General features: G+C 31.8%; 2 protein-coding genes across 2 annotated transcripts; both read right to left on the minus strand.

The window, feature by feature from the left end:
• Nucleotides 1–804: 804 nt before the first annotated feature.
• Nucleotides 805–5,146, minus strand: LOC145053008 (ABC subfamily C protein). The gene is made up of 4 exons (XM_079000968.1): nt 4,043–5,146; nt 3,764–3,969; nt 2,262–2,465; nt 805–1,136 (listed from the first exon to the last, which is right to left on the minus strand). Exons 1-4 carry the CDS (start codon nt 5,079–5,081, stop codon nt 999–1,001), a joined length of 1,587 nt encoding a protein of 528 aa, XP_078857094.1. The 5' UTR covers nt 5,082–5,146; the 3' UTR covers nt 805–998.
• A 4,597-nt stretch (nt 5,147–9,743) lies between these two features.
• EMB2799 (NAD(P)-binding Rossmann-fold superfamily protein) lies at nt 9,744–13,669 on the minus strand. Its single transcript, XM_079000969.1, has 9 exons — nt 13,415–13,669; nt 12,810–12,922; nt 12,412–12,584; nt 12,202–12,295; nt 12,002–12,113; nt 11,554–11,642; nt 10,753–10,838; nt 10,589–10,653; nt 9,744–10,055 (listed from the first exon to the last, which is right to left on the minus strand). Exons 1-9 carry the CDS (start codon nt 13,617–13,619, stop codon nt 9,946–9,948), a joined length of 1,047 nt encoding a protein of 348 aa, XP_078857095.1. The 5' UTR covers nt 13,620–13,669; the 3' UTR covers nt 9,744–9,945.
• Between the last annotated feature and the right edge of the window lie 7,666 nt (nt 13,670–21,335).

Raw genomic sequence — 21,335 nt, forward strand, 5'->3', positions numbered from 1 at the left:
TTTAGCGTTGCTTAAGATTCCAATGCTTAATGTTCTGATTATAGTGTTTGATAAATTCTTAATGTTATGATTTTAGCGTTGCTTAAGAAGCCGATGAAGCTCTAATTAAATCTATTTTCAAGGTTATAATGGTTTTAAATAGCAATGTACTTTATTATGTTTTTTTACTTTTTTGATAAATTCTTAGTCAAATTTGTAAGAATTTTCATTGAATATAACTCAAGTCCCCTTAATCATTCTCTTATGTCCCTTCAACCCCATTACTTTTATCCAGTAAATTTACCATACATATATATGTTACAAAAATAAAATATCCATTAAAACACAAACATTACTTCCTAATAGATACCGAAAAAGAAAAAAATAAAACTCTGATCAAAACCGAATCCCGCGGAGCGGGGTACCCCAGCTAGTTCTAATTTAACTATAACCAACAAGAATAGGTTTCAAATTATTCAATATTAGCCTTTTAGGTTGTTCACTTAAAGTTCCACGTGTTTTATGCTAAATGATTTTCATTCACAAATTAAGAAACTACGATAGCAATTATTTACTTCTGTAGGCTTGAAAATAAAGTTTAAAAGGTTTGCAAAAACAGAATTATAATTTATAACCAGAAAAACTTTAGAACCAAAGAGACATTTTTTAGCTTACTAATTGAATCTATGGAATACTATTTATTAAATGTTTACCACTATGAACTTTTTATATCTAGATCTTTTGTACATAAGTTTCATGAAAAAAAAAAAAAAAAAAATCAAACATGTTTTAGTTTTAAGACATTTACTTTTTCTAAAAGATAAGTGTTCTACAATCTATTACTATTATTAATTAAAAAAAAAGTTCCTACAGTGTAAAAAAAAGATTACAGATTACAAATTTTAATAAACAAACTCTACCTAACTCTTGAAAAATACAGAACATAAATAGCTCACAAATGGCATTTCAATGAACAATCTTCCTAAATCTTAAAAACAGAATAAAAATTAAATAAAAAATCATTCGGTTTGTTGTTGAATTAATGTGCGTAAAGCTGACTCAACATCTGTAAGTGGTTGACCAACATAGAGCTCAAGTTGACCTTTTTTCACCACAACTACTTTCATAATCTCTGATTTAACTGCATCTTCAAGCTCCTGAAATAAATAGCAATCTACTTTTATCAATGTTTTTTAAAATCACAAATCTACCAAAAATGTTATCTTAATAATAAACATTAAGTTTTTTTTTTTTAAATCCACTTGATTATAGTAATTTCATCAAGATACATTGTAATTTTCATTGTTATACTTGGTAGATTTCACAAAAGTATAATATGTTAATACGAATATATATATATATATATATATATATATATATATATATATATATATATTACGATGTTTTATAAGAAATAAAAATAGAAACTTCCAAAGCCTAAACATTTGAGAAGTTTGAATTTATAAGGAAAGTGAAAGAAATATTGAATTATTGAAAATTGAAATTGAAGTTGAAGTGCTCCTTTCTCTTTTAAATTTAAACAAATAGTTTAGATAAACGAACAAAGGAAATAATTTGGGTTTTAATTTAAGAAATTTTAAATTATAAGGAAAGTCTGCATTAACAAAATTGATATCCATTTGTTATTGCACTTATTACATTTAAATACTATGTGGGATTTAATAAAATAAAAATAATAATAATAAAATGAAATGTGGAAAAAATTTAATTTGAAATAACCACAAAATGACATGTGGCAAAATGAATGAGAGTGTAACATGTGGAAAAAAAATTATTTATTAAATTATTAAAATAAAAATAAAAAGTAGATTTATTGCAATTATTACATTTAAATACTATATGAAAAATTTAATAAAATGAAAAAAAAAAAAACAATAAAATGACAAGCGGAGAAAAAATAATTTAAAATAACAACAAAATGACATGTAACAAAATGAACAAAAGTATAACATGTGGCTAAAAAGATTTTTATTTATTAGAGTAGAAGAAGATTTATTGCAATTATTACATTTAAATACTATCTAGAATTTAATAAAATGGGAAAAAAAAACATAAAATAACATGCGGAAAATTTTAATTTAAAATAACCACAAAATAACATGTAGTAAAACGAACAAGTGTAACATGTGGCAAAAAAAGATGTTTATTTATTAGAGTAGATTTGTAATAAGAAGAAAGATAGTAAAATATACAAATAAATAAAAGAACATTGCTATATCTTGCAATTAGCCCTAAAAAAAAAGTAGGATACTAATACTTACATTTGTTGGAATTGGTATGATATTAGTGGTGAAATCTTCTAAATCTTGGAAAAAAGATTCCAAAAGATAACAGAAATTTGTGGCATCACCTCGATCTTCAAAAGCAACAGTGTGTGATAATCCACTCTTACTTTTAAAATTACTCCTTAAAGTAAATAATCCTTCAGATTCTTCACTTTTCCCCCCTCTTTGCATTAAGATAGCCTGATAAATGAAAAGTTGATAAGAAATGGCAATGTACTTTTATATATAATTGCATTTATATTTCTTTTTTATAGGGTTAAATGCAAGAAAACATCAATATATTTTGTTGAGTAAATTACACAAATGGTCCCTATGGTTTGGGGTAATTTGCGCGCTTAGTCCCTAACTTATTTTTTTTAACTCAGAAGGTACTTACTTTTTGTTTTTGTTACGTGCTTGGTCCCTACTGTTTGTTTTCGTTACACGTTTGGTCCTTGTCTTACATAAAAAGACAATTATTTAAATAGGAAAAAATGGTGGGGTAGGTAAGGTAAGGTGAGGGGGTGGGATTGGGGGTGTATTTATTTAAATAAATTAAAACATCAATGGCAAAATAATCTTTTTAGGTAAGACAGGGACCAAGCGCGTAACAAAAACAAACAGTAGGGACCTTCCGAGTTAAAAAAATAAGTTAGTGACTAAACACGCAAATTACCTTAAACCATAGGGACCATTCGTGTAATTTACTCTATTTTGTTTTATTTGTTTATTATAACATACCATCCTACTTTCATTTAATGTAACTAGGGTTAATCTGATATAAGACCTTATATTTTGTGTTTTTTTTCGGATTGAATTTACTTAGCTTTATTTTTTTTCCTGAAAAAGACCTTGTATTTTTTTCGATGGGTTTTATGTAGAAAAGTCTCATTATTTTGGGGAATTTTTTGATAAAGTCTTTAAAAAAAATTGAACAGAAAAGTCCCGATTATTTAATATTTTGCTTAAAATTATCGTGTAAAATTAAATAATCGGAACTTTTCTGTTCAAAAAAAATAATTTAGGACTTTATCAAAAATTTCCCAAAATAATAGGACTTTTCTGCATAAAACCCTTTTCTCGATTTGGTCCCTTTATTCGTTTTTTCCGAAAAAATGGTTAATCTCATAAAAGACCTTATGAGAAAGTAATTGCATAAAACAAAACAATTTGCAATGATATAATTGGGTAGATTTTTCAAAGTATTATGTCCTAATATAAAAAAAAAAAAAAAAAAAAAAAGTAATTAGGTAGATTTTTAAAAGACTATGCCTAAAGCACAATGATGTAAATATGTAATAGAAAAAAAAATGAAAATGGGATCCTATAAACAAATTTATAAATGAAAGTACATTGTTGTTTCTTGCCTTTCACCCATTTTTATGAAGGCATTGTACTTTGATTTTTATTTTTCTTATTATAACCGTTAAAATTGCTTTGATTTTTATTTTTCAAAGTATAATGTTGAAATACTAAAAATAATTTTACAATTTACATACCAGAACATAAGGGAGACTAGTCCACCAAAAGTCAATCTTGGAACTAATTTTCATATCCCCAAAATCTCCCCCAGATTTCCTGTTTCTACCTTTTTTGCCCTTTAAACTTCCATTACTATAAGAATCATCATTCTTGGAAGATATTGAAGTATTACTTTGACTTTCTTGACCAAAGCCTCGAGGTTTCCTTATCTCCTTTGAAGCACCTATGTATAAAACAAGTGGTTTTTTTTTTAAAGTATAAAATTCACTTTGTAAATAAATCTATTTTGAACATACCTTTTATTGATTCGATCTTAGTTGCTCTTTGTTTTGTTTTTTCACTTCCATTCACCAACTTATTTATAGGCTCTATAATGGGAATAGATTCATCTACTTGTTCTTGATCTTTATTGTCCAATTCACCATTAACAACATGAAGATCTTTAGTGTTATCAAATCCTTTTGGCTTTTCCCCTGAATCAATTGATGGACTTTTATATTTATACTTCTTTTTGAACATCAATGGAGCTGAATCTTCTTTTATTGGAAACTTAGGGGGCAACTTTTCATAATTACCTTCTAAACTTTTTCTTAACTTCATTAATCGATTATCCACCTCTTTCTCCTTCAAAGATTTATCAATCAAATCATGATCAATATCAATATCATCATCATCTTCTTCTTCTTCCACCAACCCTTTTCTCTTTGCTTCTACCCTTTCTTGTTGTCGGGCTTCCCTTGCCATTTCTTGAATTTCTACAATTTTGTTATCCATTTCAGATTTATCAACTAATAGTATTCCACCCTCTTTGGTTTCCATTAAATTCGGATTCTCTTTTGAATCTAAAGCCCTAGGTTTCTTGTACTCATCACTATTCAAGTTTCGATCTTCACCCTCTAAATCATTCCATCCAAATATCAACGCGGCGCAGATCGTTTGAAAAACAAAAGCCCCAACTAAATACAATCCGATTTTAACAAATGACCTAGTTGAAAACTCACCCGCAATGCCATCGATGAATCCAGTGGTTTGGGAGAGAGAAAGCTGGTCAGTTTCAGTAGTCTGTTGCTGCACAGTTTCTTCTATGATAATTGGTGGGGTTTTGCGGGGAAATTCGGGATTGGAAATGTCTGGATAAGGCTTGTTTTCTAGGGTTTTGAGGATTTTCTTTCGGAGATGGTTAGTTCTTCTTCGTCGTGATGGAAACGACGAGGGAAGAGAAGAAAGTAAGACGAGCGATTTTCCGGGGATTGGAGCTGCTGAGGTGGTCGGTGGGACGGAGGAAGAAGATATGGCAGCGGCGGCGGCCATGGTGGCACCGTGTGCACCCGCCATTGATTTTTTGAATTTTTTTTGTTCCCCACGAATAAAAGGTTCCTTGTAGTTTGAGTCTCGTTTTAGTTGTGGAACAAGTTTTATTATTTAAATGTTTTCATTGGCCACTTTTATAATGATTGCCTTTTATTGAATGATAATAATATTATATTATATTATAATTTTTTTTTATAGAATAGTTATTTATTTGATTCATTTATCTAAAAAAATGATTTGTTTTGACTCCGGATAATCTTTTATTGCTAATGTGATTTTGCAAGTTGCTAGAAACACATAACCAAAATTAGAGGCGACAATTTATGATACGACATGACAAAAATACACGATACAAAACGAAATTGGGACTGAAATGAAATTTGAATTCGTGTTCATGTTAGCTGTTAAAAACACGATGTCGTGTCGTGTCCGTGTTCAAAATTCAACACGAAATTGACACGATTTAGCAGTTCTTTATCGTGTTTGTCGTGTTATATTTGATAAAATATTCATTAAATAAACTAGTTTTTAGTATATATTATATTTGTCGTGTCGTGTCGTACTCGTGTTACATAAAACATTGTTGTGTCGTGTCGTGTAGAAACATGAAATGATAGCACGATTTATCACCTCTAACCAAAACCTTTGGGCATTGTCAATGTTACATTTATAAGACATAGAAATACATAAAATATTAAAATTATACCAAGATGAGCAATCGGTTGAGGTGACTTTTACTTTATTCTTAAACCACAGAAAGGAATTGTTCTTGATCTCTTTTATGACTTTGTGAAAAGATGTTGGTTTGTTGTTAAATATTTTTCATTCTCTACTCGACAAATGCACATGCAAGATGAAAGAATAACTGTCTAAAGTAGTAACTTTATGGGTGTAGGAAGTTTTCAGGTCGACTTTGGAATTGAGATGATTTCTGTAACTTTATGGGAGCATGAGAATGGTTGTAGCTTGCACCAAATGTTTCTGCGGTTCCAAATCAATCTCGTTAAATTGTAGGTAACATAAAGATGGTCCACAGATTCAGAAACGTAACTATATGGGTGCAACAGTGGGCCTTGACCCACCTCACACAAATTTGAAGTGAAATATATATTATATATATAATTTATATTTCATTTGAATAAAAAATGCTAAGGTCGTGAATTATGACATGGCCCACCACATTCAAAACTTAAATTCATAATGAATGAAATTATTTACATGTTGAGGTAGTCGATTAAAGAATTGCGGCAACAACTTTTTTGATTATATCAAATTCAAATTGCATTTCAATCTTCACAGTGAATTTCCTGGTTCATAAAGTTCGTATATTACTATTTTTTATTATCTTAATTAATCAATAGTTACAACTTAAATGAATAATTTTACTTTAAAATCATACATTGTTACATTTTATTATCATTTGAATTATTTTGCTATTTTTTCATATTTTGTAAATTATTTGTTCTGCCTTAAAACAAAATCTTGGCTACATCCCTTTAGAAAACACATACAACGGAATTTAGAACAGCCCCTCTTCTTGAAAGTGATGCCTTTAGTGTTGCTCTTTGGAGGAAATGTTAATCTTTAGTAGGACTGAATTATTCCATCAGAAGATGTAGTTTCATGGTCGAAGTGATTTGACATGATTTGATAAAGTCAAAGGAAACTCTAACGCTATCATTAAATTGGCATTGATGGTCTCAACGTATGTTCACGCTGATGCCTTCAATGGATCCTTTTGAAGGCTTATCAACATGAAACTTAACAATTGCACTATCAGTTGAGATCTTGATACTTCATGATAAAGATCTACCGAAGATAGAATTTCCAAAATTAAACATAAGACTCCCTAATCTTTAGGGATTCTTATGACATCCATACATTGTTTGTATATAATGCTAGGGTTTCATAAACAAGATTTAAAAATAGCACATCGAAAGCATATAAATAATCATAACTTATGAACCCAAAAGGGGAACCAAGTCCAACCATATCTAGGAAACTAAAAAAAAACAAAGAAAGAAGGAAAGAAAAGATACACTCGTGTTATTCGATTTCTTAAACTTAGTCAGTTGATCGGACTTGGAGGATCCAAAAGAGAATCCCTCTTTCATGATCGCACCAATGAAGCAAACAAAAACACCGGAAAAAAACTAGAAAAAACCTAAACCGGAAGCAACTCGAAGATTAGATAGATTTGAAACACGAGACCTTCTATGCAGCACGTGAAACCTTGTACGTGGCGCGTGGGAGTGGTTTTAGGGTTTCCTGGATCTAGAGAGTACCACCAAATTTTTGAGGGCTTTTTTGTTGATTTCTCTAACTCTATAATTTGGGTATAGGTCTCTATTTATATGGAAAAGATTCAAACCCAGAATATCAGTGCTGAGAATAATTATCCTTATCTTTGGTTATTATCTTATATTAAATCCTTTATCTACAACATTCCAAAATTTTCATGTTTCATTAATTAATTAATAAACTAGTCCCTATAATTTAATCTCTTTCCAATTTTGTTCATATTTGTTTTTGCATGTAACCCAAAATGACACTGCTATTTATAGTATTATTGCCGACTTTTTTGTGGCTATGGACACCATTTTCCAATAGGAACATCATGGTGGTGTTCTCAAGAACATTGAAAAGATTAAAGAAAGGAAAACATCATAGACCCGAAGGATGACCACAAAGACAAGTCTTTTTCCCTAAGGTAAAACAATGCAAAAAACACATACATTACAATATGACGTATACACTAATATAGTTTAACGGGAATGTTGATGACATTGAATGTCAAGTTGACATTCAATTGATTAATTTTACCATAATGAGATGTTATATTGGCCTCCAACGGAAGTGTAGTTAAATGGCATGAAGGATTATTTTATGTTTTAAATAAACATTTCCTTGAAATTTTGTATAGTTATATGTATTATAAGGGAAAAAATTAAAAAGTTGTATAAAAAATAAAATAATAATATAAAAATCTATTAAACTCGACAAAGTTCAATGCCTTGTAAATGTTGCAATATACATATTTTCAATATACCACATGAACGATAGTTGCAATATCAACTCTTTCAAATACTTCAACTTTACAATTTGCAAGTTGGAAAAGGATAGAGCACTTGTGTTATTAATACACATTATTTAAAGATGGCAACTTGTTATTTTGAAATAACCCCTCATGTGTGCGTGTACGTGTGAAAGAGAGACAGTTGAATATGGGTATTCAAACCTGATATTCGAAAATTAAATTTTGGATAGTGAATTTTACTATCCAAATCCGTATTCCCAATTTTGGATATCCGAAATTTTGGATATAGATTTAGATATACATTTTTTTTTGTCAATTCAAGCGATCTAAAAAATAATAGCAATTAACCAATGGTTCCTGACCATCCACTGCGGCTCCCCGCTTTTGCAAGAATTAGGGGAATAGGTTTGTCTTTTGGACGATATGTTATGACGCCGAAATACGTCGCATACCCTCTACCGGCCATTTCATAATTGAAAAATCCAAGACTCGAATTACTCAGGTAGCTAGGTAAGCAATTCGGTATCTCTTTATAATAAAGCTTATCTCTTTATATCAAAACATCTAAACAACACTACAAAGTAAATTTCGAGAAAACAATTGATAAAAATGGTTAGATTTCCTATATAACATTTTAGTACCATTAAATTCTCTAAGAACACATGATTGTGTTACAAGATTCCTTTTATTACCATTAATATGTTAAATATTAAGTACTAAGAAAAATTAATAGGTAGTTTTTTTTTTATCCGATTTCTCTCTAGGGAGGTGATTCTTCCATTTTAAAAAAATGATTCATCCGGACAAGCTACAAGATCTTTGCAACTATCTTAAAAAATGGTAAACCGTATCATCTGGACGGCCCACATCAACCCACCCCAAGGCATATGTGGAAGGTCAACTGTTGAACACTCAATATTTTGGCCCGTGGACCAGTTTGAATCATGGACCTTCTGTCTGGAATTTCACTGATCAACAACTAGACTTCTATCGCCGGGGGCAAGATTTTAAAAGATTTCAAACTTTGCAACTACCTTATAAGTCAATGTTCAATGGAATAATCACCTCCTAGTCAAATAATCACGTATAATTGCATACCATTAAGTGTATTAAATATTAAGCTATAAAAAATAATGTGAACTTTGCATCACCTTCAGACCATCCTCTACCCTGAATGACATCGCAAAACCAGAAAAAAAAAAATTGCGAGTGGGTCTAACTAACAATGAATAGATATAACTGATAGGAATGTCATAAAAGAAGTTCATATCGTCTTTACCAACACGATAATCGTTTCTTATAAAACTAGCAATTTCTTTTATCATCTTCAATAATGAACTTATTTTTTATGATATTTTATTTAGATAATAGAATCAATAGAATGTTTTGATCATTTACTTGTTTCTTTGATTATTACATCATCATCTGTATCCAGTGTTTACTCACACTTTGACAAAGTTACGAACATCTTGAGAATAAACACACACACATGTTTGTTTTGATGATTACACAAAATCTACAAATGGTTATTGAGAATCTTGAAGCAAATCTTGATGATTAGAAATGGTGGAATGGGAGTTCTTGATTTCATTGACAATTATTTGTATATTCAATGTAAACGAATTTATTAAGGGATATAAATCAAGAACTTACTTCAAGTTTAGCTCAATTTAGTAGCACTAAATATACGTCATGTTACACAAATAACCACAACCATTTTTTTGTGCATCCCTCAGGTGTAAGCAAAAATATCTTCCTAATAAAATATCCCGTTTTTCTTTTTCAACCACCCACCAATCAAAATAATAATAATAATAATAATAATCCCCATAAACAAAATAAAAATAAAAATCAAGAAGCTACCCCAAGAAAATGAGCAAAGCTTTTGTATTTTGGCTCCCATCCTAACTCCTCCCTTGTCTTTGAGTTGTCCAATTTCTTACCCAAAGGACCATCTGTGCCTATGTTTTCGGACAAAAGGGTAAAATGGTCATTTACTTTAAAAACGGTTAATTGAGTCCAAAAAAAATAATCTTTGTTCATACAACACTTTCATCATTTATGGAAATATGCGGAAAAGTCTCATTATTTTGGGGAAAATTTTTATATGGTCTTTTTTTTTTTTGCACAGAAAAGTCCCGATTATTTAATTTTACACGATAATAAGGACTTTTTCGTCAATTTGGGCAAAAATGTTTTATAATCGAGACTATTTTTGTAGGACTTTATCAAAAAATTACCCAAAATAACGAGACTTTTCTACATATTTCCCTTTATGGAACAAGTGAAGTCCTAGCATTTTTACAAAATTGCCATTATTTTTTGGAGCAAATTGTGGGAATAGCAATGTAGTTTGCTCTTTTTATCAATATGGTAAAAAACAACTCAATCTTCTACATGCCATTTTATATCATTGTACATGTTTCAGCTAGCTTTACCAATCGTTATTTTTTATCAGTTAGCAGTTAGCTTTTCATGTATCAGCTAAACTTACCAGTAAAGCCCACAAACGTTGGATCAAATTTCCCACTCTTAGCAACCAAGTCCATCACTTCTTGTCTAAACAAAATCAAATTTTATCATGTTAAAAATGGATTCCATCATTCCATGTAATATGAAAATATGGAAACTTGATAAAAAATTTAATAAAACCAAAACCTTGAAACCGGATGATTGTCACACCCCAAAAATAGCCGACTGCGTAATTTCTTTTTTAGAATTGCAACCGAGAGAGAGGCGGCATCCTGTATCATATAAACGACTTCAATTTTTTTTTTATAGCTCATTTTATTTTGTGAAATCTACCGAATTATAGCATTGTACTTTCATTTGTTTTTTTTTAGTATATTATACTTTTTATGCGTGTGACATTGCTATAATTAGATAGATTTTTCTAACTATGTTGCAAGGGTTTTATGCAGAAAAATCCTATTGTTTTGGAAATTTTTTTTGATAAAGTCGTAATTTTTTTTTTGAACAGAATAGTCCTGATTATTTTATTTTACACGGTAATTTGTCTTGTTAAAATAAAAAGGGTTTTATGCAGACAAGTCTCATTATTTTGGGAAATTTTTTTTGATAGTCCTAATTTTTTTTTTTTGAATAGAAAAGTCCTAATTATTTAACATTTTGCCCAAAATTAACGAAAAAGTCATGTTTTATATTTTAACAGGAAATGACAGATTATGTGATTTTCCCAAAATAATGAGACTTTTCTATTAAAAAAAACATTTAGGACTTTATCAAAAAATTTCCCAAAACAATGTGACTTTTCTGCATAAAACCCAAAATAAAAACGGGTATTTTTTTATTTAATTTGGGCAAAATATTAATAATTGGGGCTTTTCTGTTCAAAATAATAATAATAATTTAGGACTTTATCAAAAATTTACCCAAAATAATGGGACTTTTTTTGTATAAAACTCTGTTGTAATAAGAAGAAATAAAGATGAGAGGAACCTCATAATGAATGAGATTGACAAGGTGATGAGGATTAGCTTCAATAGTCCCTTGTTTTAAGTAATACAAATGCATTCCTCTATCTGCTTTGTGCTAAAGAAGTTAAGATTTAGCAAATACAAATTCATAGATGCATTTTTCATTAATTCGTTTATTAAATTCTCCCTATTACAACATTTTACTTTGAGAAATTTACCAATTATAGCAATGCCATCCAAATACAAAGCAACTTTCACTGCTATAACTAGCTAAAATTTTCAATGTATAATGTCTTGATAAAAAAAATGGTATAATTGCATAGATTTTTCAAAGTACAATGCTTCAATAAGAAAAAAAAAAAAAGCATTTTAAAGATTCGATGATATCTGAGAAAGAAATGAAAATAGGATGCTATATATATAATACACAAATAAATGAAAGTAAATTGTTACTTTTTAGCAAAAGGATATGTAAAGTCCAGCCAACCTAACAACAGAGCCACCAGCATCTAAAACAATCTTCTCTGCTTTCAAAAGAACATCTGTCCTTGGACTCCTCCCTATTGGTACTACTGGACTATCCTATATTAAAAAAACATCAAGAAAGTTATTAATCGATTAAAATATTTAATATAAAAAAAAACTAAAATAAAAGAAGTAAAGTAAGCACTTCATAGCATTGTCCATTATCGTATCTATCATATGGTGCTGAGCTTGAAGTAAACAAGAAAGAACCTTCTCCATTCCAAAGTGATGCAGCTTCCCTGTTTGTTTAATATCTAACTTTTTAGTAATTTTCAATACATTGATGATAAGCAAAAAGGAAATGTTGTAATTAATACGGATATTGAAGGGGTAAAGTTGTCATTCACTTCATTACCCAACATCACTAGCATAGTCTGAGCTTCTAGAAGGTGGGGCACAAAAGATCACATAAGGGAACTTATGATCCCATTTAACTCCCTTCAATGTTGGATTGATCCCAATTTTAATAAGCTCTTCATGGTGATCAGTAGTAACTGTCTCTCCAGTGATTTGGCATCCTGGGTGTTCCTGTCATCAGAATCTAACACTTAGGATGGGGAGGGTATTTATGTCTTTTATACAAACAAGGAAATGTTACATAGTTTTGGGTGAGAGAAAGGATTTCAATTTGTTCTTCAAACAATTTGAGATTTTAATCAACTTAGAAAAAAGTGAAACAAAGAAGCAACAAGTGGAGTATGATCTATGCTAGATTGTATAGTAAATTTTAACATTTCTTGATCTCATTCTCACCTCTCGCCATTTTTCTGCAACTAGGCGACCAAGAACACCTGGTCCAACAATAAGCAAATCATTTGCTCCAACAGAGGTAGAAGATGAAGTGTCTAGTTCTTCACTTGCAGCACCTATTTGTTTATGGAAGTTGAAGTGTGAGCATCAAAAGTAAAATTATAAGTGAAAGATTAGTAGACTTGCACATACACGATAGCTAGGAGATAAGCTGATAAGTGGATACAATTCAGTAAAATGGGATAAGGTACTACAAACCCTAAGGTTTTAATCGGTGTATTTGACGCGAAAATTCAATGTGTGTTTACGACCTACTGATCATGGAATCAGATTCTTTTGAAGAGTTGGTCTCGCCACAGGAATCTCAATTACAGAAATTGATCATCACATTGCAAAGAAAGTACCTAACAATTTCACAAGGATGAGGTATATTACACATTTACACTGAAATGTGCGTACGACAATTCTAATCAAATTATCATTGCATCTCTTCATCAATCATAAATCCACGAATCTACAGCGAGATAGAAAGATTTGGTACTAAATAGATAGAAAAATAACAACAGAGAGAGAGAGAGAGAGAGAGAGAGAGAGAGTATTTGACGTACCAGTGGAAGAGGAAGCCATGACATGGAGAGTAGAGGAAGCCATCGATGATGATGATAAAGAAAAGATGTGTTTGAAGGTGAAATTCCGATTGGGGTTGGTAGAGAAGGAGATTGATGTATCAAGGGTTCTGGTGCGTGATAAAGAGGGTTTAATGGGAGCGACTGCGGTGAAGGTTGCCGGAGATATACAAACAGTTGATCCCATTTGTTGGTTGGTGTTTGGTTTGGATTAGGAAGATATGGTGGCTTGCACGCTTCCTTTGATGTTGGCACTTGGCAGATACAGGATTCTCGGGTCGGATTCTTGGGTTACCCATTTGTCCCCTGCTCCCTCTAAATTTTTTTTTTTTTTTTAGAAGATTTTTGTGTTGAGTTATTTCCTAAATTTTGAAAATTTTGTCAACGATATTGTTTGAGTGATCCAAGTTGAATTCCTTTTAGTATGTGCATTACATACCAAGTTAATTGAAAAAAATAGTAATATTTTAAGAGAAATTAAATATCCTTATATTTTTGATCCTATAAATCTTCCTATCCTATTAAATAATGACATATGTCATATTAGTATATTAAAATATCATTAAATGTTACACATATCACTATATAATTGGGTATGATAATTTGTAGGAACAAAAAGTAAAAACATATTTAATTTCTCATATTTTAATCATGTCAATGTTCAAACATTCAATATTATATATATGAAATTTTACATCTCAATTATTAGACTCATCGGCTTGAATAAGTAATTACGTATTTTGAGGTAGTATGGTAGCATAAAAACTTAGTCACAACAACCTCACAGTTGAAGTGAAATTTTTTGCATAAAACGTCTATGGTTTGAATTTTTGGCACGTCCAAACCAAATCAGTTTTTTCGAACTTTAATCAAAGGCACAACAAAAATGAACATGAAATCACAAAATGCTTAGTTTGACATTATGACATAATTTAAACCACACCAAACCATGTTCTTTCTCCTTGCTTTGACTAAGGGTGACAAATTAAACAGTCGTGTCTTGGTTTTACCTGACCCAATACGATGTTGTGTTTTCTTTTATTAATACAAAAACAACTCAATTAAAACATAATAAAAACAACTAACAAGACAAAAGCGATAAATATAAAATAAAATAAACATTCGGCTTATTTTATTCAAAATTACTCTTAAGAAACACGACAAACATTGGAAACATGATGAACACATAGGGGCGGATCCAAGGGGTATCCCGGGGTAGCCCGGGATACCCCTCAAAAAAATTTCGGTAGTGTAAATTTTTTAGGAAAAAAATCGTTTTATGTAGTGTATATATACGCATCCCTTCATTTATAAGCATAAACAAATAGTTAGTCTATTGGTTAGATGCTAGCTTAATGAAATAAAGGTCTCAAGATCAATTCTTGCTCCTTACAAATTATTTGTTTACATATCTTTTATTTTTCCAACTATTCTATTTTTTTATTTTCCCAACTATTCTATCCCACATCGCCAAATACATGTAAACTTAGTTATTTTTATCTATTATATAAGCTTGTTATCCTCATGCTTTATTTGATATCTACTTTAAGTCCACATCGATTGAAGTATCAAAAGATACTTCAACTTCATGTTTATATAACAATAGTTGAAGTTAGCTAACGATTCGATTAAGGTTTGGGTTTAAAACCAAAACCAAACCAGAAAACCCAAGTACAAATTGAAAACCGAAAAACCAAACCAATGGTATTGGGTTCGTTTGGTTTAAAATTTTTAAAACTGAGGCTATCGTTTTTGGGTTCGGTTTTAGGAAAAACTAACCCGAGCCGCCCCATGTTCAGCCGTTGCGGTGATACCCATGAAAAAAAATTGGGATACCCTTTTGCTTTGAGTCTGACTCCATCACTGTGAACACAACGTCCATATGTTAATATCCTGTCAATTCTTTGTTGAATCTTGAACTCAAACGTAAATTCTAATTTCATTTTCGTCTTAATATCATTTAGTATCATATATTTTTATCGTGATGTATTATAAAATAGCACCCTTAACTTTGACTCACTCCCGTTTACAAGCTATTATTTTGCATTAAAGGAGCTACTCGTTACCTCATTCTAATCCCTTTATGTGATATGTGATATGAGTGGTTGAATGTTGATGTTGTTACATTAAAGTTATTAACTTATCGTTATAAAATATACTCAAAATAACCGTGATATATTCATTTATTTTCATTTTTTTCATTTATTTTCATTTTTCAACTAGCAATAAGTGGTGTACTATGTTCGTACGTATTCATATAGGACCAAAAAGGTTATCGATATCGTGTCATCGTAACTGCCAAAAGACCCCACGTCCCCACACCCTTTGCTTCGTAATCTTAAAAAGATAAAACAAAACCCCTAGCAAACACCACCAAACTCCTTGTAAAACCCAAAATACAAAACCCTAAATCATAGTTTTACAAGCACTACTCTCCAAAATTGTATCTTTTTATCTTCTCCGATTTACCTTATTTCCGTTTCGAAGCTCCATGGATGAAGATTCAATAGAAGAGGCCCCATTCCCACCCCCGAAGATTTATATTTCGAGTTCATTACCAGGTTCTTCTGTACCCATTAGAGCTCCCCTTACGATTGATTCAGATTCTGAATTCTATTTATCAAACAACGATCAGATTTACTCACGAACTAGCAGCTTTAATAGCACCAGCAGTATTGATATCAGTAGTTATGGCGATGAGCATACCACTGTTCATGACGTAGAAGATGAAACTTTTGTAGCGTACTCAGATGAAGAAATTTCGATAGAAACTTGTCGTGTTAAAGAATACTCATTTACTACCCCTTTCGTGAAATACCCAGATGGAAATCATCTTAGCGAGCGTAGTAATTTTGAAGAATCCGCCATTTTTAGGCCGCTTGCGAAAACCCCATGTGAAGAAAGTAGTAGTGTTGCTGATCTTCGTATCAATTTGGGTGTGCCTGTTGCTCCTTTGACCAGAGACTGTGACAGCGACATTGATTCCGTGGAAAGTGGCCGGTGGTTTGATTCAGGCGAGATTCCGGCTGATGAAATTGTTCAGAAGGTTACTATGTCCCCTAAAATTCGAATCTTTAGTGGTGATGAAGATGAGGTTGAAGTAGATAAAGAGTCGCAGTTTGAAGGTATGTTTTTTGATGATAGTATCAATACTATCCATGGATTAATCACTGCCATGAAGGACTCTATTTTAGTGGAATCAATTGAAGAGGAGGAACATAAAGTTGATTGCTTGAATGTGGTTGATTCACAGATAATTGATGCAGATATTCTCCCAAATTCAGAAAACGAAACTGAAATTGAAGATTCACAGAGAATTGATGCAGAGATTCTCCCAAATTCACAAAACGAAACTGAAATCGAAGATTCACAGAGAATCGATGCAGAGATTCTCCCAAATTCAGAAACTGAAATTGAAATTGAAGATTCACAGAGAATCGATGCAGAGATTCTCCCAAATTCAGAAACTGAAATTGAAATTGAAGATTCACAGAGAATTGATGCAGAGATTCTCTCAAATTCAGAAACCGAAACTGAAATCAAAACCATTAGCGATCACAGAACTGAATCCAAGAAAACCCTAAATGAAAAGGAAGAAGAAACACAGGTAGTAATCCAACCGATAAAATCGAAGTTACTAAATCTCATTCATCTTCTTGGTTTATCAAAACAAGATTCAACTTTTCTCCACAGACTTACCCTCAGAAACACCAAGTTTGACTCAAATTTGACCATTTTAGTCATAGGAAAAACCGGAGTAGGCAAAACAGCAACTATAAACTCCATTTTTGGAGAAACCAAAGCCACAACAGATCCATTCAATCCATGTACATCTTCTGTTCAAGAAATACTTGGCAACATAGATGACATTCATCTCAAAATCATCGACACACCAGGTTTTCGATGTTCCCCTTATGAAAGATCTTATAACCTAAAAATTCTCTCAAACATAAAAAGATTCATTCAAGAACATTCCCCGGATGTTGTGCTTTATGTTGATAGGTTAGACATGTACACAATAGACCATAATGATTCACATCTATTAAGGCTAATTACAAGCTCACTTGGGTCTTCAGTGTGGAGAAATTGTATCATTTCTCTTACTCATGCGTGTTCTAATGATGATGACTCCATGGGTGAATTCTTGTTGCAAAGATGTAGGTTTTTACAGCAAGAAATTGTTAGATTTGGAGGTAGTGATTGGGGTATGGGAAATCCAGTGTGGCTTGTTGAGAATCACATGGGTTATAAACATGATAGAAGTTGGAGAAATTGGCTTGTTGGAAAGGGTAATGAGTGGAATTGTGTTACGCCATTTGAGATTGTGGAAAATCGGATTAAGAAAGGTTTTTTTGAAGAAGATGGTTATTGTTTGAAGGTTTTTGGAATGAAACATTGGTCTTTTGCATGTCGATTGTATTCTTAGTTTTTATTAATGAAAAAATTAGGAATTGATTTGTAGGTAGAGTATGTGTCAAGAAGAGTGTTAGGCAGAGTGGATTGTAAATCGTGTCGTATGTCCTAAAAATGATATGAATTAATGCAAGTGTTATTTATTTTGTTATTACTAAGTTTATACTTTTGTACATCTAATTACGTATTTCATCAAAACAAAGAACCCATAAAGCAAAACTTCAAATGAAACAAACTTTAAAATACAAATCGATTGAAGCATTCTGGTTGGAGAAATCAATAGAAGCGTTCCAGAAATAAGAAAAGCCATAAAGCATTATTGATCGAAGTCAAGAAACACACATTTTCTTTGAAGCATTGTGGCTGGCTTTAGAACTTATCAAGTCTTAAATAAGTAAAGAATAAAAGATAATTCATTTTAGATTAAACTGCATAAATGGTCCATATGGTTTGCTCAAAATTGTCATTTTGGTTTAAAACGATTTGGACTAGCACCACAACATGTAGACCCGGCAAAACATGATACGACATGAAAACCCGGCACGAACCCGACACGAAATTAGCGGGTTAGGGTCAGAGATTTTGACACGTTTATGTAAACGGATTGACACGAAATGACACGATAATTAAATGAGTAGGGTTAGGGTCAAGACTTTCAACTCGAAGATAGACTCGAATATGACCAGTTTAATTATATATTATTTATTATAAATTATAAATTTCATATTTTCATAAATATATTATATGTTATAGACTTGTAGTGGGTCAAACTCAATAATTAGAAATAATATTCAATTTTTCAAAGTTACTTAATTTTATTCATCCTCACCACTTATCTCCTTTGCTCATCAACTTCAACTCTTTTCATTTTGCCTTTTAAACTTACTAATTTTTTTTTTTTTTTTGTTATTCCATCTCCTAACTCCAATGTTTCACTTTTTCATTTTTGCATCCATAACTTCTACTTTCCAACCTTTAAAATGTTTCAAGCAGATATGACACAACATATTTACAAGGTCTAGACCTTAACCCGAAATCCGACACGAAAATAAACGGGTTAACACGACACGACGCAATAATTAAACGGGTCGGGTTAGGGTCAAGCCTTTTCAACCCGTTTAATGTCTTGACACGACATGAACACAACACGATACGTTTGCCAAGTCTAACCACAGGTCCAAAGTTTTCATTTTGTTGCGAGTTTGGTCTAAAATTTTTAAAAATTTTTGAAGGACAAATTTTCTCTTGGTATTTTGCCTTTCTCCCTTTTATTATTTTTAAATTTATTTTACAATTATTCCATTATGTTCTTTTAATTTTTTGATTAAAGAAATTGAAAAAAAATACAAGCCTCTCTCTCTCTCTCTCACACACACACATACACATAGAGAAAATACCACTACCGACCGAGGTTATAAACGCCACCATGACCACCGATCAGTACCACCACTGCCTTCAGCCCTACTATCGATCTAGGTTACATCTCTTGACCATCGTCGGAGAATCAGAATGTTGCCACCATCTTCCCCAACAAACCCATCTCACGTCACCTTCTCAGGCGACCGTCTTCCTCAGCAATCCGTTCGACTCCATTGACAATCTGGTAGGTGTTGCAGATCCCTAGGATGGAAGGCCACGAGACGACGATGATTTTAAGATGAACACAACATAAGGACGACGAGACTAGGAAGATGGAAACACCATTGTTCGATAAAAGTGATTTTACCAGATATGAAGTCCGACGAACAGATCTGATGTAACACCCGCAGATCCGGGTTAGTCAATTTAGAGACAATAAGCGTCAAATTTTTTTTTGATATAAGATTATTTAGAATAACTAATTTTGACCAAGTTATAGTATATGTGACAAGGGTTCCGTACATATAAAGAACGCTGAAATCGAAGTTATAACAAAGAAGTTATGACTTGTCGAAGTTTTACGACTAAATCGGCACGATATCGGGAATCGTAAAAAGTGAATTTATGATAAAATACTTTTTAGCCTTAGAGATCTAAACGAAATTCGTATTATATGTTAAACCGAGAGTGTGCATAAAAAGAACGTCCAAATCTGACTTCGTATGAGGAAGTTATGATTTTTCTAAGATTTAGCATAACAGTGCACAGCCCGAAATTTGAATTTTAGATCGGTCGATTTTTAGCCAAAATAATCTAAACGAGGAATGAAGATATCGTTAGTAGGAGTTAAACGATAAAAAGACGGTTGGAAACGAAGCTCGTATGCGAAAGATGTGGACGAAGCTTAGTCTCTACTTTTCAAGCGCGGCGAATTCGATACAACTTTGTAAATATGAGACAGAATGAGAATTTGCCGACAAGATATAAATGAAAGTTGTAGTACTCGTAAATACCAACACGTGGATATAAAGAACGTCGATAATAGAGCTCGTATGTTAATGATATGGACGAAACTTAGTCTCTACTCTTCAAGCGCGACGAATTCGAATACAATTTTGTAAATCTGAGATAGAATGAGAATTAGCCGACAGGCTCTAAATGAAAGTTTTAGTACTCATAAATACCAACCCGTGGATATAAAGAACGTAGAAAACAGATCTCGTACACGGAAGATACAGACGAAACTTAGGGCCTACTCTACGATAAAACTCCTGTAAATAAGAGATGAACTCTTCATATTTTCTTCACACCATAAGCCTTTCTTTCTCTCTCTGACTTCTCACTAGACTCCCTAAACCCCCCTAAAGCCTAGGAAACTTACCTAGCGCTAGAAGAAAGCCCCGGAGCACACGAAGGCTCCGAGAAAAAGAGCTTTTCGGCGCAGAAGCTCTGCTCCAGTGGAGCCCGGTTTTTAATAAAACCCGCTGTAAGTGAAATAAGCTTACCATACTTTAAATATAACTTATATTTAAATATAATATCATTATTATGAACCTAGAAATAAGATTTATCAGTGATTCAAAGTCATTATACTGATTGATCTACTTACGGGAATGATATCTAGGCTGTGATTTAGTGAGGTGTTTAAAGTGAGATTTCCAAACAATATACTTCGTATACCAAACGGACCCTACCTCTGATATGATCCTACTTGGTTGTTCTTTACTTGATAGATCATGAAAGTAGACTTTGAGTTAATGATAAATCTAGACTAATAATTAGTCGCAATAAAGATTAGACTAAAACTTAGCGATAATAATGCTAGGTTTCTTCGAAGGAAAATAGAATCGTTAAACACGAAGTGCTGCCTGAGTTTGGAATCATCACCTTAACAAGTGAGTGCATAGTTATTTTCATCTTACACATAGATATGAATTATTTTATATAAATTACGTGCTATGTGTGTATACTGTCTGAATACTTGCTGTCTATGCTGGATGAAACGTTTTATACATGTTTTTAAATGATCTAAACTGTATATGTATTTTATATCTACAAAATGTGTTTGTAACACCCAGAATCAGGAAGACCAGGAAAAGAAAGAAAAGCCCTATGTCAAAGGAGTCAACTC

This window comes from Lactuca serriola, chromosome 5 (assembly GCF_051521515.1).
Source record: "Lactuca serriola cultivar US96UC23 chromosome 5, Lser_US96UC23_V15, whole genome shotgun sequence".
Taxonomy (NCBI): Eukaryota; Viridiplantae; Streptophyta; class Magnoliopsida; order Asterales; family Asteraceae; genus Lactuca; species Lactuca serriola.

Excerpts from the sequence above, each read along its gene's own strand:
- LOC145053008 (XM_079000968.1), bottom strand. The coding sequence starts at position 5,081 with ATGGCGGGTGCACACGGTGCCACCATGGCCGCCGCCGCTGCCATATCT. Across the intron at positions 2,466-3,763 it reads CTAGTCTCCCTTATGTTCTG|GCTATCTTAATGCAAAGAGG; the intron begins GTATGTAAATTG and ends TTCATTTATCAG. Across the intron at positions 1,137-2,261 it reads TCATACCAATTCCAACAAAT|GAGCTTGAAGATGCAGTTAA; the intron begins GTAAGTATTAGT and ends TATTTATTTCAG.
- EMB2799 (XM_079000969.1), bottom strand. The coding sequence starts at position 13,619 with ATGGGATCAACTGTTTGTATATCTCCGGCAACCTTCACCGCAGTCGCT. Across the intron at positions 12,923-13,414 it reads CATGGCTTCCTCTTCCACTG|GTGCTGCAAGTGAAGAACTA; the intron begins GTACGTCAAATA and ends ATAAACAAATAG. Across the intron at positions 12,585-12,809 it reads TTGCAGAAAAATGGCGAGAG|GAACACCCAGGATGCCAAAT; the intron begins GTGAGAATGAGA and ends TTCTGATGACAG.